General features: G+C 38.5%; 1 protein-coding gene and 1 non-coding gene across 2 annotated transcripts in view; one reads left to right on the top strand and one right to left on the bottom strand.

Moving 5' to 3' along the window:
- The window catches only part of PRCP (prolylcarboxypeptidase), an 81,351-nt gene that overhangs the window by 58,409 nt on the left and 6,376 nt on the right, over window positions 1–16,566 (top strand). Inside the window, exons 7-8 of the mRNA XM_005579213.4 lie at window positions 7,984–8,148; window positions 8,840–9,027. Coding sequence (XP_005579270.3) covers window positions 7,984–8,148; window positions 8,840–9,027 — 353 coding nt within the window. The remainder of the gene's footprint in view (window positions 1–7,983; window positions 8,149–8,839; window positions 9,028–16,566) is intronic.
- On the bottom strand, window positions 3,386–3,486 carry LOC123568968 (small nucleolar RNA U13). Its single transcript, XR_006692515.2, has one exon. It is a non-coding gene; the product is annotated as a small nucleolar RNA U13 (small nucleolar RNA).

The raw sequence follows: 16,566 nt of genomic DNA, 5'->3' as shown, positions 1-16,566 counted from the left end.
TCCGAGCCTATGCTCATCTACTGCATTGCACTGGATTAGGAGGAAACTTGACTGAGGGTTGAGGGGGCCATTGCTCACAGTGAGACATCTATCAGATTTAACTCGATATCTAACTGTGTACAAGGTGAGAATTACATTTGCATCTTTATTCTCACTTGAAGAATGAATGAGTTGTCAGATGATAAAAACATATGGGGAATTCTCTCATTATTTAGAACAGAGGTTGACAAACTTTCTCCATTTAAAGGGCTATATTTTTAGGCTTTGCGAGCCGTATGGTTTCTGTCACAATTACTTAACTCTGCCGCTGTAGCATGAAAGTAGCCATAGATAATAAATAAGCAAATGAGGATGGCTGTCTCCAATAATAACTTATTTATAAAAATAGGCAGTGGGCTGGATTTGGCCTGGGAGTTGTACTTTCCCAACCACTTATCTAGAAAAAGGCTGGAGAAATATAGCTGTTTAATGTTAGTTGGTGTAGCACAATTTGGAATAGTGAGCAGTCTAACTGGTTTTCTCCCTACCTCTTTAATGTTCATTCTGGGATATTTTGCTGTTCAGTCTTACATGTGAATAAATACTTTATCCTTTGTTCTTCTAAATAATTACTCAAAACCAGCAGAGTATACCTCAAATATTTTGTCATCTATTTTTGATTTACTGCAATCTTTTTATCCTTTATATATATGCAATATAAAAGTTTATTTTTAAGGTAAGATATCTTTAGGTCTTTCCCTCACAAGCACGCTTTACTTCTTTTATCCAGGATTAATTCTTATCATTCTCTTCAGTTATTTCTTACTGACATTATCCTTTCTTTTGACAGATCAAGGAATTCTTTATTGCTTGTATTTATGATTCTGTTTCCAGCCTGCACCCCCACCAGAAGTAATCTTATCTCTTGCCCCTTGCTTGAGAAATTCCATTGCCTCTGTTTCCAATTTCATCCTATAGTTAGTTACCCATCTGATTTTCAGAATTTTTCCACTACGTCTCCCTCCCAAACTTGTAGCTTCAGATCACTTTCTTTCACTGTTCATTCTATTTCTCCTTTTTTGACCCCCTCTGTGTTCTCCCAACCCACTAATCCCTGGAACACTACCCAGTTGGGGACCGCTCTTTCACTTGGATAGTTCCATTTAACCAGAACTCCTCCTCCCTCTGATACACTTCCTCCTTTTTAAAGGGCTGACAAACAGGCGTCCTTTTCTGAGTCTGTAACTCAGGCTTAGGATGGTGAGATAATATGTAACAGTTGGGTTATGAAAAAAAGCAGGTGATTTCCAATTCTGTCTGGGACCTTGTACAGTTCTGAAGGATCCATGGGCAGCGACTAAATGCCATTTTCCGTGTCAATTCAAGTATCGTTCCTTTTAATTTGTCTTTGGGCTTTGCACACTCAGACTCCATTTGCTTTTGTTTACTGTTAACAGAAGCTGCAACATTCATGCAGAAATAATCATGGACTTGGCTGGTAGAACACAAGGAAGAAGAGAAAAGAGAAACAGAAAACCCCTCTGTCATTTGACTGTTCTGTCAGCATGAAAACTACTAGGTCTCTTCTTAGCTTAAAGAGCAATTTTAAAGGATGCTGTCATTTGTTAATTTTGGAATCACATTTCAGCTGATAGCTTCTCAAATATTTCAGCGTAGCCTTCTGTGAATGTAGATAGATATAGTGAAATAATGACATAAGATGGAAAAATCTCTTCCGTTTGTCTTGGTGTTTGGTAATGTATGCGACCTCTCTGGGTGGTTTAAGCGGTTTAGGTGCATTCTATGAAAAGGGAGCTTTTAATGACAAAACTAATGTGATTATCTGAGTGAGTGTGAGAGGGGTATTGAAGCCTTAGAGAAAGAAAATCTGTTAGAAAAGCTGAATGTATCTGCTTAATCCTTTCTCTAATGTGGATGGACCATGCTCTGAGAGGAGATTGGTCTTTTTTTTTTTTTCCCCCCAACTTGTCTTCTTTCCTTCCTCTGTTAAAAAATTTTCTTTGACCCTCTTTTCCTTCTCTTATTTAAATGTGTACTGTCATAGGTAGGAACACTTAAAACTTTTAAACAAATCATTATCTTTACTTTGTCTGGTGTATGTGGGATTAAAGGGCAGAATGGAAATATTTGGTTGCAGATATGATTAGTTTGGTACTAAGGTTGCATGAATGTTCTATTTTCTCAACTATTTCTATACACTTTAAAACTGGAATGAGTAAAATGGACTTTCTAATGTTCTTTCTGTTTCCTGAATGTTCATCTTTATTCCAGGAAATGCCTCATATCACTCTACTATTTTACAGTTTTGGTTTTTTTTGTTGTTTTTTTTTTTTTTACTATTACATACTTTTAAGGTTTTATGATTTCATATTGCCACAAAATTCATTCTAAGTTTTTGCCAAAACAAATAAACCTAGAAAAATATGAAGATGATCTAAGAATCAGAAAAATTGTTTTAAAAAGTTAAGCATGAGACAGCAGGTATATTTAAGCATTGTATGTGTTGTTATTTTTCTTTCAGCTTTTAGTTGAATATGTGTAATATAGTTACAGTGGTTGGAAGCTCCAGAGAGTCTGCATTTGTGTTTTTTTCTTTTCTTTCTTTCTTTCTTTTCTTTTATTTTATTCTATTTTATTATTTTTTTTTTGAGAAGGAGTCTCGCTCTGTCTCCCAGGCTGGAGTGCAATGGCACGATCTTGGCTCACTGCAACCTTTGCCTCCCAGGTTCAAGTGATTCTCCTGCCTTAGCCTCCCGAGTAGCTGGGATCACAGGCGCCCACCACTGTGCCCAATTTCTGTATTTTTAGTAGATACGGTGTTTCACTCTGTTGGCCAGGCTGGTTTCGAACTCCTGGTCTCAGGTCATCCACCCGCCTCGGCCTCCCAAAGTGCTGGGATTACAGGCATGAGCCACCACACTTGGCCTCTTTCTTTCTTTTATTTATTTATTTTTTTAAGAGAGAAGGTCTCATTCTGTCACCAAGGCTGGAGTGCAATGGCAAGATTATAGCTCACTGCAGCCTCGAACTCCTGGGCTCAAGGGATCCTCCCACTTAAGCCTCCTCAGTAACTGGGATTACTGTATTTGAATCCCAGTTCTGCCACTTCCTTGCTGTGTGGTTTTGGGCAAGTTTCTTAACCTCTCTGTGCTGTAGTTTCCTCATTTACAAAATGTGTATAATAACAATTGTAATGCTTATTAGGGTTGTTAAAAGTATTTCATAGCATCTGGTGTAAAGTAAAAGCACTAAATTGATGCTAGTTATAAGTAATAACAATAGCTATTTTTATTATGTAATATTGGGAAACCAGATGATTATACCAGGACTTTGTGGTCAACATCTTGATTGAGACCTATATTCATAGTACTTTTTTTTCCCCCCACATCAGATAGGTAATGTGCCGACAGCATAACCAGGTTTGAGGGCGGTCCATTTCACACGAGAGCATGAAAACCCAAACATATGCTTTCTACATTCATAGTTTTAAAATTGTATTTCTGTAGCCAGACCTCTGAGCTTGTTTTTTCTTCTGTGAAATGGGAATGATCATTATATGGTGCTCTCTGGGTTACTGTGAGGAAAGAACCTGCCTTCAAAGAATATATGAGTTGTATGAGCAACCTCAGTCCCAGCTGTTCACGTTTCAGTGCATTTACAGTATGTGTAGGAATGACACGCCTTATGTAGAAATTGTTTAGAAGAAGCCGTTTGCTAGGGCTCACAAAATAAATAGAAAGTATAGTTCAGGGGTACCTGGGTGTTGAGTATTTTGGACAGAGATGGTTGGCCAAGACTCTTTCCTTGTTGTCTGATTATATCACAGCCTCTATGTAAACAATCAACAGGCCAAGTGCTTGCTTTTATCACATGGGTAATATCTGCAAATTATCAGTGTTAAGCTAAAGTATTATATGAGGTTGAGACAAAATTGTTGATATTTGACTGTTTTTGATTTATACATGTGAGAATTTCATATGGTTCAATTTAATATTTATGTATTTTGTGCATCCTACAGTTCTTTGATAAAAGTATGTGAATATCTCCTTTTAAAGTACTCGTCTTTTTTTTTTTTTAAGAGATGGAGTCTTGCTCTGTCACCCAAGCTAGAGTGCAGTGGTGTGATCATAGCACTGGAGCCTAGAACTACTGACTGAAGCAATTCTCCCACCTCAGCTTCCTGAGTAGCTGGGACTACAGGCATGTGCCATCATGCCTGGCTAATTTTTTGATGTTTTGTAAAGATGAGGTCTTGATATATTGCCCAGACTGGTCTTGCACTCCTGGCCTCAAGCGATCCTACTGCCTGGGCCTCCCAAAGTGGTGGGATTACAGGCATGAACCACTGTGCCTAGCCTTGAGTTACTATAGTCTTTAAATAAGCATGCGAATAGTGCTGAGGTCTTGCTAATATGACTTCAGTATTTTTTTGAAACTTCATTCACTGTGCTACCAAAATTGTTAAGGAAGTGCAAAGAGATATTAGAGATTCTGTTTTTTAATGCTAGAGGATGATGCTTGGACTCACAAAATCTTTGAGTTAGAAAGGAACTTTAGAGTTACCTAAAATAAAATTTCCATAGTAAATTCGCAAATATTTTGCAAAAAAAATTTTAAGTGACGTTTTTCAGGCTTTCTATCTAGCATACTAGTAGAATTAAAAATCAACACTTCCTTTCTATAAGACAGTTTGACATGATGTACCAAGGGCCTTAAAAATATTGATCTATTTTGAGCCAGTAATTTAAGAATTTATCTCAAGAAAACAATTAAGAATATATGTAAAGATTTAGCCCCAAGGATATTTATTGTAGCCTTATTTGTAATGAAGAAAGGTTGGGAATGACCCAGTTTTAGGGTTGCTTCAGCTGTTTTTCAGCTCCCCATCCCGATTGCTGTCTTCTAGATTTTCTAATGTTGATCGGTGCCCTTCATAACTTGTATACAAAGCTGGATCCAGTACTCCAAGGGTGATCTGACCTCACAGAACACAGTGCCTGGGGAGTGCCCTTAATCTGGACTTGGAATCCCATCATACAGAGGCCAAGTCTCTGACTATGGTGTTCTCTCTGTGTAACTGGGGCTGCTGAAACCCAAGTATTGTCAGCCAGTGCCGGTCTCCAGCCATGCTTGTGTCTTTTAAGAAGTGACAGTAACTGCTATTTGTGGAGATGGCTATTCATAGGGACTCCTTTTCTTTGCCTGACAGAGGCCCAGTGTTCTAAGCTCTAAGAGGGGCTCTGATGCCAGCATGTGAGTCACACTCACTTGCTACTGTTCTTTTCCAGAGTTTTGGGCCACTTGTTGCTCCACATCACTACCTCCTCTCCCCCTGCCCAGCTTGCATTGTCGCCCTGCCCTATCTACCATGCTGTGCTTGTACATAAGGTGCTTCTCTGCATTCCGTGTATCTACTTTGTACTTTTGTGCTGCATTTTGAAAGAGCTGAATCGGCTGTTGGTGTCCAGGTTCAGGAAAGAATGCTGATCAACTTTTGGCAGTAGATGGTTTAATATAACTTATGATTGTTTCTTGATTTCCATATTGTCTTGAGTTATATCTTATTGGCATATTTCCTAGGAATGTTTTCTAAGAAAAGTGCCATGCAAATGTTAGGTATTTTTTGACTTACCATGAAAAATCAAGAGTTGTCAAAATAATAAAACACTGTTTTGACTTTTAATTTTTCGTCAGTTTGCATTTCCTTATTGCTTTAGTCTTCATAGGTTTGTGAAGCTCTCAGTTTAGCTCAATTCTGTCTCTTCATGTACATCCTAAACCCTGGTATTCCTTATTCTTATGACCTCACAGTTACTTTGTAAAGGTATATGCAATTATTTGAACATCTTAATTTCTGACTTTTCTCACATTCAACAGTTCTAAAAACTTTTGGCAATGATGCACACTCCGTCTTCCTTTGAAAAGTCATATTACATTTGAGCATGTTAAAGGTTCTGAGAAATCCTCTGAAATTATATAATAATAACAACCAGCCAGAAAAACTGTTCACATTTGCTAATATACAGTTTCTCAAAGCTATTTGACTAGGAAACATTTTTCCACAAAGTACCAATTAACATTCCATGGAAATATTGTTGTGCAGAATATACCTGGGGAGAGGCATTGAATTTTCCTGAAAATTCGTTTTCTTGTTTACAATTTTCCTTTTTTTTTTTTTTCACTGGCAGCTGGTGCCAGGCAGAACTGTGATGAAGGGCTGGGTTTGGTTGCATCCTTTCTCAATATCCTCCTTTCCTGACTGGGAGCATGCCCCCAGCCCAGGCCTTGTTACGCCTGCTGCCCAGAATCTCTCTCCCTGAGGTGGGGTAACTGGGCTCCTTTCCGGGCTTCTTCTCTGGACTAGTCTCTTTTTTGTCAGGACTAGTCTATTATATATATAATCTTTTCCATATGAAATGGGAAAGGACCAGGTTACTGAATTCATGTCAGAGTCAATAGAGATTCAAGCTTACCGGGTTTTCCTTGCCACTGGGGCTATTTGTGGTTTTTCAGGTGGACACTTCCTAAGCTGTGTGACATAATGGATAAGATGAATATTTCATAACCAGAGACAGCTGGGGACAAATCTAGGCCCTATTATTTACTAACTGAGTGACCTTGAAGATGACTTAACCTAAGAATCAGGGTTTTTTTTCATGTAAAATAATGGACAATCATCTACCTGATAGGATTACATGGTGTATTGGTTGGAAACCCAGGGCTTAATAATTACTAGCTGTTGTTGTTGTTAATATTATTCAGCTATGATTCCATTGCCTGTTATTTTTCTCCAACATTTTATTATGAAAAATTTTAAACATATGGAAAGTTAAAATAATTGGATAGTGAACACTCATAAACCTAACATCTAAATTCAATAAATAATATTTTATTATATTTGATTTGTCACATATATATTCACCTATCCATCACTTCATGTATCTTTTATCTTATTTTAAAATGAATTTTAAAGTAAATTGCAGACATCTTCCTCTTAAATACTTCAGCTTTATTATCATTAATGAGAGTTCAATATTTGTGTATGGTTCTTTCGGTGGTGGAGGGGTAAAATCTAGATACCGTGAAATGCACAAATTATATCATTTTTCATGTAACCCTATTAAGGTATAGAATATTTCTGTGCCCGAGAAAGTTTGCACTGGCTCTGTTTAGTCAGTCCTCACCTTTACTCCTAACCCTGAATATTGTCTGATTTTTATAGCTAGGATTCCAGGCATGTTTTGTAGGATAGTGATAGGAATATTTGGGAGCTGGGGAGTTGCAGCATATGCTTTTTATCACACCATGGATGCTGGACCTTGGTATAGTTTTTCCATACGAGATTTTATAAATTTTGCATTTTTATAAAAATATAGTAACTCATTCAGCAAACATTTACGTACCAGATACCTTGCTAAGTATTGAGGGAGACATTCTGGAATCAAGTGAGTGAAGTAGAGCATTACAGAGGCTCTAATAAAAATAGGTACAGGGTATAATGGAGGCACCAAGAAGGGAGAGGTTGAGTTCTTCCCAACTCGGAAACATAGGCAAGGATAGCCTTGAAAAGAGGAGGTGATATTTGAGCTGAGTGTTGTAAAAGATGAGTTGGTGTTTGAAGGCATTAGTGGAGTGGGAGAGCAGTTGGAAAACAGTGTTTTAGGGTGAGCAAGGGCAAAGGGGAAGAAGGAGCCTGTGTGGTGGGGAATGGTTTTCCTAGGCTGGAGCAAAGGCAGCAAAGAGGAAGCTAAGATGGTAGATGCAAATGACTTTGGTTTATTTTTATAGCCTAGGGAGTAATTGAAGATATTTAGTCATTTATGGAGGGGATTAAACTCAAGAGAGAAATTGTTAAACAATGCAGTTAGTAGCTTAAGAATATTTTATGATCAGATAAAAATCATATTTCTTCTTTGTGTTATTAAACTGTAATTTTATATTCATATTCTGACTCTTTCCCCATTTATCTTTCTAAAATGACAGGTAGTGTGCCAGTATTTGAAAAATCCCAATGTATCTGATTCACTACTGCTGCAGAATATTTTCCAAGCTCTGAATGTATATTACAATTATTCGGGCCAGGTGAAATGCCTGAATATTTCAGAGACAGCAACTAGCAGTCTGGGAACACTGGGTTGGAGCTATCAGGTAAATATGTATAATTTCCCCAAGTGGAACTTACTTTTCACTGATACAGCTGTGCTGTAAAGAAAAAATCAGGGTACACAAGATTTTGTCACCTAACCTGGATCCAGTTTTGGCTTCTGTTACTTTATGCTGTGATACTATGGACAAGTTTTCTTGTTCATTCATTTGTTCATTTAATAATCACCAAATATATATTGAGTTCTTACCATGCATCAGGCACTCCTCTAGGTTTCAAAGATACAGAGATAAATAGTACATGATCAAATATAGTGTAGTGAAAAAGTAAGTAATTAGTATTTCAATAGATCTTGATAAGTCCTACAAAGGGAGCATTTTATAGACATATAAGAGAAAGGGAGTCTAATTTGTCCTTCATCTGCACAATAAGACAGTAATAATAATAATACTTTCCTTCCAGAGTTGTTTTGAGGGTTAAATATGATAATAAATGTGAAATCAAGCAGTTTGCAGTGAAGGGATATAATCCTGACTTCTGTGGCTTCTTGACCAAGTCTTTTTAAGAATAATGAGAGATTATAGGGCACACAAGTAAAGAACGGGGCTTTGAAGCGGCCTTGCCTGAGTTCAAACCCTGCCTTTACTACTTACCAGCATTATGACTTTGTATTATTTATTTAACCTCTTTTTGCCTCATTTTTCTAATTGGATTCTCTCTTGGTTTGCTTTTTAGGCCTGCACAGAAGTAGTCATGCCGTTTTGTACTAATGGTGTCGATGACATGTTTGAACCTCACTCATGGAACTTAAAGGAACTTTCTGATGAGTGTTTTGAACAGTGGGGTGTGAGACCAAGACCCTCCTGGATCACTACTATGTATGGAGGCAAAAACATCAGTTCACACTCAAACATTGTTTTCAGGTGAGTTTTTACTGTCCAAAGATAAACTTCAGTTGGTGGAACATTTATAGAATATCTGAAAAAATAGAACCAGGAAAATCCTGGACAATAGAACAATATAGAATACAACAGTGGTACCCGTCATGTTTTCCTATGCCTTGAAAGATAGGATGCTGAGAAGAGATAGAATTTTTTGCTCTATTACCAATGTGCTTTATTAAAGTCTTAAAAATCAACAGCAACAAAATTTTTAAAATATTAAAAAAAACCTCTCCAGCACAAAATAAAGCATCATCCGCTGTTCTCAATTTGCCTTATTATTGTTATGCTGTTGTTGATGATAATAAAAAATTTCAGTATTCAACACTTTTGAAGTGCCCACTGCATTCTGTTCCAAGTACTAAATGAGGCACTTTAAATAAATTACCTGGTTAAATCCTCACAACAACCCTGTGAAGTAGTTCTTCTAGGCCCTTTTTCACTGTGAAGGAAACTGAAAGTTGCTGTGTTCAATCACTTGCCAAAGCTCATCCAGCTTTGTTTTAGTTACTAAGTGATAAAGCCAGCTTTCTATTATGGCCTGACTACAAATCCCATGTTTGTTTTTCTACATTACACTGCTCCTTAAGAAGTCACATATTTGCCACTGGTTCACATTGGAGTTAATTGAGCAGACTCTATGTGTATCTGACTGGGCCTTCAAAATTTCCATGTTTTGAGTTGAACATTAGGTTGTCAGCTATTAAAATAGCAACGAGTTATTCAAGAATTTCCCCAAGTCTATATAGAAATAGGAGATACCACTACATACCTGTTAACCAGAGCTATTTTTTAAATTGTAAATGTCATTCTTTTACAAGTTCTTTTATTTGTTTTAATTTTTACTCTTTGAAAAAAAAATCTGTTAAAACTTTATCTTGCATTTTACAGAAGTCTATGAATGATTTTTAAAAGGTACCTCCTTACCCCATATCACATTTCTCTGACAGTTGTTAAAGTAGGCAATGAGTATATCACTAGCTTGAGCATCGGCATCTTGCAAGGATTTCAGACCAACCAACCACTCACCAAAGAACTTGGCAGCTTTTTAATCTTGTTTTTAATACAATGGTAGGTCCACTCTGATGGCATACTTATCCAGCCAAATCTCTACAACACACTGCAAAATCAGTGATTAGCAAATTGGTTAGCTTTGGCATGCAGCTGTGCTTATTTGCCCGTGACAGCCTGGTGTTGATACTGGCAACAGAACTTTCGCACTATAAGAAACAGAGTCGGGTACCCTTCTGCAGGATTGTGTCTGGTGATCAGCATGTGTGACATCACCTTGACAATTCCTTGATGTATCAAGGGCTAGTTTCCTCCAGCCCTTTTATGAGGCACTACTCTGTTCATAAGGGGGCAGCCCCATAACTTAAATGACATATTCCTTGATGTATCACCTCAAGACATTTTCTGTTTCTGTTGGAATCTCCCTTTGATTACAAGTTGGTTATTACCATCTATAGAACCACTTGTACCCAATTCAGCCAACAAAAATGCAAGGAGGCTGGGTGCAGTGACTCACTCCTGTAATCCCAGCACTTTGGGAGGCCAAGGCAAATGGCTTGCTTGAGCCCAGGAGTTCGAGACCAGTCTGGGCAACATGGTGAAACCCCATCTCTAGAAAATATACAAAAATTAGTTGGCATGGTGGCATGTGCCTGCAGTCTCAGCTACTCGGGAGCCTGAGGTGGGAGGATGGCTTGAGCCCAGGAGGTGGAGGTTATAGTGAGCTGAGATTGCACCACTACACTCTAGCCTGGGCAATAGAGCCAGATATTGTCTCAAAAAACAAAAACAATAACAACAACAAAAAAAAAACAAGAAACATGAAAACAAAACAAAACAAAATAAATGAAAAAATGCAAGGAAATGTTTGGGCTGATTATGTAATAGTTTATAGATATCCATAAAGTTGACAAAAGGAGTTTTCTTCGTTCCTACTTGGATGACCTGTGGAGGTTTCATGGTGAATTTCCTTTTCTTTCAAGCAACCGTATCTGGATTCTTTCCCCTTATGATGTTGAACACATGATCCAGCAGCTCCTCATATGTGCAGTCTCTTTCTGAGCCTACCTCACAGGGCCTATCTGATTACTGAATGAGACAACATCGTCTTTTTGCTATCTTCATCTTCTAGAGCTATATCTTTTTTATTTTTGAGACAGAGTCTTGCTCTGTCACTCAGGCTGGAGTGCAGTGGCATGATCTTGGCTCACTGCAACCTCCACCTCCCAGGTTCACACCATTCTCCTGCCTCAGCCTCCCAAGTAGCTGGGACTACAGGCTCCCGCCAGCATTCCCAGCTGATTTTTTGTATGTTTAGTAGAGACAGGGTTTCAACCATGTTAGCCAGGATGGTCTCGATCTCCTGACCTCGTGAGCCACGTAACTCGGCCTCCCAAAGTGCTGGGATTACAGGCATGAGCCACCACTCCTGGCTAGAGCTGTGTCTTTAGTATTCCATCCTCATCTGGGAACTTGACATTCTTCTTTCTATTGCCAAGCATAATGTCAAGGTCCTCCTCTGGTTCATCTGGTTCTTGAACATCACTTTCAATCTTAAGATCCTTTACAACTTCTTCAGTTTTATCAATATCAAATATCTTTTTTTTTTCTCCTTTTTCTTCTGAATAAAGAAGTTCAGGTCATCTAGAACATCAGAAACGTCTTTTTTCCTACTGTCATCTTCATTGGCTTCTACATCTTTGTCCTCAGTTGGCTCCGGTTCCTCTTCTTGGGCTAGTTTTTCTCTGTTTGTGTATCCCCTTCCTCATCTAACATAAAGGGGTTTTTCTTTTTCTTCTTGCTCATAGTAGGATCAAAAACTGTCTCATCCCCAGACATGGCTGTGGCTCAAGTGGGCTCAGCACATGGGAACTCGGACAGCTCAGCCCCAGGCCCCTGGGAGCATTGCTGCTCCTGCCAGTACCTCTCCGACCACTGTACTCTACAAATTCTTTTAAATAAGAGTCAAATTTGGCCTTTGGTATGTAGTCAAAAGTTTTTAGGGATAAGGAGAGCTGTTTGCCTGTACGTTGACTCTGAGTTTAGGCTGGTAGCACTGCCCACTTTGCAAAAAAAGGTCTCTGACTCATTAGACTCATTCTATTTTCTCTTTTAATTTTTAATTTTAATTTTTATTTTAAGTTCCGGGGTATATGTGCAAGATGTGCAGGTTTGTTACATAGGTAAACATGTGCCATGGTGGTTTGCTGCACCTATCAACCCATCACCTAGATATTAAATCCAGCATGCATTAGCTATTTTTCTTTTTCTTTTGAGATGGAGTTTTGCTCTTTTTGTGCAGGCTGGAGTGCAATGGCACAATTTTGGCTCACTGCAACCTCTGCCTCCTGGGTTCAAGCTATTCTTGCCTCAGCTTCCCAAGTAGCTGGGACTACAGCTCACCTGGCTAATTTTTGTATTTTTAGTAGAGATGGAGTTTCACCACGTTGGCCAGGCTGGTCCCAAACTCCTGACCTCAGGTGATCCACCTGCCTCAGCCTCCCAAAGTGCTGAGATTACAGGCGTGAGCCACTGCACCCGGCCTTAGCTATTTTTCTTAATGCTCTCTTTCCCCCAACTCCATCCACTGACAGGCCCCAGTGTGTGTTTTTTCCCTCCCTGTATCTGTGTATTCTCTCAGCTTCCACTTAAAAATGAGAACATGCAGTGTTTGGTTTTCCATTCCTGCATTAGTTTGCTGAAGATAATGGCTTCCAGCTATGTCCCTGGAAGGGACATGATCTCATTCCTTGTTATGGCTACATAGTATTCCACCCAGCAGTATACCTTTCCCCAAATATAAGGCAAGACACTTTAATGGAAAACTTGAAACTACTTTTTGTTTAATTTTCTTCTGTTGTGTTCCTTGTTCTCAACAGGATTCTTCAAAACTATACTCTTAAGCTCAGTCTTACAAAGTGACAGTTAAGCAAATAAGTCTGCTTAGGATGTTTAAGGAAACTGTGCCAAATTTAGGTTATTTGAAATCAGGAAAACTTGAAAGAACTGAGAGGGTTGAAAAAGACCTAAACATAAGCCTTTGAGTTTGTCTTAGTCCACTAGTGCTGCTATAGCAAAAAACCTGAGAGAGGGTAATATATAAACAGCACAAATGTATTGCTCACAGTCATGGAGGCTGGGAAGCCCAAGATGAGGATGCTGGCAGGTTTGGTGTCTGGTGAGGGCCCAGTCTCTGCTTTCAAGATGGCACCTTAAGGCAGCATCCTCACATGGCGGGAGGTGGAAGGCCAAAAGGGACGTAAGCTAGTTTCCTTCAGCCCTTTTGTAAGTATTTTAGTTATCCATTGCTTTTTTATGTTATCTTTCTCAGACTGTCAAAATGATAATAATAATAATAATCGTCATCATCACCATCATTATCATCATTGGAGAAGGGGGCATATTTTGTGAGAAAAGTCAGTGGGTAGGAATTAGAGCTCCATGTAAGAAACTGTTAGCTCAGTGTAAGAAAGGACTTTCAGGAAGGGCTGTTCAAAGGTAGAGTGAGCTGTCTTGAGTAAAATTTCGTAAGCTTTTTTGATTCTCAGTTTTATCCTTTGTGAAGTGAGAATAATAATACCACTCACCCCATAAAGTTGTTGTGGTGCATCAAAAGAGCTCATCAAAGTACTTGGCCCAGATCTGGCAAATATCTACACTCAAAATATATTTGTTGAATGAATAAATGAAAGTACACTCTTCACCTTGCCCTTTATGTTCTAGCCACAGGGAACTGTATACTTATCTCTGAATGTCCTTTCTCATCCTTTTTCCTTTTTCCTTAAGTCTCATACCTTCTCCAAGAAATATTCCGTAAGGGAGGATAGGTTTCTACCTCCCCCTTACTTCTAGTAGCACCTATAAGTACCGCTTATCACTCCATGTAGTTATTTGTTTGTGTTTCTATCTGCCCCATGAGATTGTGAATTTATCACTGGCAGGAACTTCATCTTAACCATCTCTGTATCTTTAGCGTTTGCTACAGTGACTGGCACATAATGAATGCCCAGTAAATATGCCTGTTGTTGATAAGGATGATGAATGAAATACACAGCTCAGGAAGGCTTCAGAAGCATGTGAAAGTTTAAAGGCAAGACTGTGTAAAGATGCTGGTTTATCTTTTTGCAGTGGCAAGTCTACTTTTACAAAGAAATCTTTTTCTATAGTTTGCTAGGTATGAGAAATACAATGCAAAAATTTTTAAGTTATTAAAAAATTCAAAATTCTCCTACTTTTCTGAAGAAAGAGCACTCCCAAAGTAAAGGAACAGCCACAGGTGTGTCTGTTCTGTGTACTTCATGGCCACTAGCTATAAAATGTTTCTGGTTGCTGAGTAAGAAGGTGTCCAAGCATAGGCATGGGCAAAGACTTCATGACTAAAACACCAAAAGCAATGGCAACAAAAGCCAACATTGACAAATGGGGTCTAATTAAACTAAAGACTTCTGCACAGCAAAAGAAACTACCATCAGAGTGAACAGGCAACCTACAGAATAGGAGAAAATTTTTGCAATCTGTCCATCTGACAAAGGGCTAATATCTAGACTCTACAAGGAACTTAAACAAATTTACAAGAAAACAACAACCCCATCAGGAAGTGGGCAAAGACAGTTCTCAAAAGAAGACCTTTATGTGGCCAACAAACATGAAAAAAGCTCATTATCACTGATGATTAGAGAAATGCAACTCAAAACCACAGTGAGATACCATCTCATGCCAGTTGGAATGGCAATTATTAAAAAGTCAGGAAACAACCAATACTGGAGAGGGTATGGAGAAATAGGAACGATTTTACACTGTTGGTGGGTGTATAAATTAGTTCAACCATTGTGGAAGACAGTGTGGCAATTCCTCAAGGATCTAGAGCCAGAAATACCATTTAACCCAGCAATCCCATTCCTGGGTATATACTCAGAGGATTATAAATCGTTCTACTATAAAGACACATGCACACGTATGTTTATTGCAGCACTATTTACAATAGCAAAGACATGGAACCAACTCAAATGCCCATCAATGATCGACTGGATAAGGAAAATGTGGCACATATACACCATGGAATACTATGCGCCATAAAAAAGGATGAGTTCATGTCCTTTGCAGGGCCATGGATGAAACTGGAAACCATCATTCTCAGCAAACTAACACAGGAACAGAAAATCAAACACTGCATGTTCTCACTCATAAGTGTGAGTTGAACAATGAGAACACATGGACTCAGGGAGGGAAACATCACACACTGGGATCTGTCAGTGGGGCAGGGATTGGGGAGGGATAGCATTAGGAGAAAATACCTAATGTAGATGACGGGTTGATGGGTGCAGCAAACCACCGTGGCACGTGTATACCTATGTAACAGACTTGCACATTCTGCACATGTATCCCAGAACTTAAAGTATAGTTAAAAAAAAAAAAGAAAGAAAAAAAAAGAAAGTGTCCAAAGAGCCCTGTGGAAAGTATCTTAATCTTCATTTCCAGATTTCTCTCCCTAGTCTGCCTCACACGAATCCAGGTGTGATTGCTTTTCTGGTTGGGAAGTTTAATCTTTAATTGTTGGATTGGAGATTTTTCAGTTAAGGCTTTGAAGTCAGGTAGACCTTGATGCCATTTTTCTTCTTCCCTGAATTAGCTGCATGACCTTGGGCAAATTGCCATTTCATATTACTTAGGAATAAGAATGAGTACCTAACAGGGTTATTTCAAGGAACAAATTATCGTGGAAATAAGCAACAGAGATTTTGTCTGTTTTGTTCACTGTGGAGTCCCGTGCCCGGTCGGTGCCTGATATGTAGTAGGCACTCAGTAAACATTTGTTTACCTGTTAATAGTCTCATTACAGCAATTCTTTTTTTATTCCACAATTGTTTTTTGGGGGGAGGTTTATTTTCTTTCCCAACTTGTAGACATAATTTTACCAACAGTCATTCTCAGTTATTTTAGTATAAATCCAAAAGGGAGTCCCTGAGGAGCTGGTTAGTTTAACATCATTTCTCAGGCAAATTAATTGTTGCCAGTGACTAAGTGAAGCTCCCTGTTGGGTAAATTTTACCCAGGCATCTAGATCCTCTCATGAATGCCAGTTTTTTTTTTTTTTTTTTTTTTTGTAGATTTCCCAATGACTGGTTTAGCTTTCACACATCTAGGACCAAGAAATTCAAGTCCATGTGCATCTTAGGTCTCTCAGCAACTCCAAACACTGTTGCTAAGCCACTAGGCTATTTCAGATGACCTTTTAAATCAAATGCAGTTTGCTTATTATGTGGCTGTTGGGATAGCTTTTTTGTTTTGCAAATAATGGAGAGTTTCCTATCTGGGTTGGGCTTGTCAATTTGGAATAATGACAAAAGCGATTTATTAATTTAAGAGAACCCAACTCCTTATGTAGTTTTCTTTAAAAGTTTACCTGGTAGTTGAAAACTGAGGCTTGTATTTAACATGAGTTTTTCTTTTTGTTTTTAATAAAACCAAAAAAGTACACTTCTGGAGTGTAGGTTTTTTTTTTTTTTTTTT

The sequence above is a fragment of the Macaca fascicularis genome, chromosome 14 (genome assembly GCF_037993035.2).
Source record: "Macaca fascicularis isolate 582-1 chromosome 14, T2T-MFA8v1.1".
Classification (NCBI taxonomy): Eukaryota; Metazoa; Chordata; class Mammalia; order Primates; family Cercopithecidae; genus Macaca; species Macaca fascicularis.
Note: the sequence above shows the minus strand (reverse complement) of the source record. Positions and strands in the feature narration are given on the sequence as shown.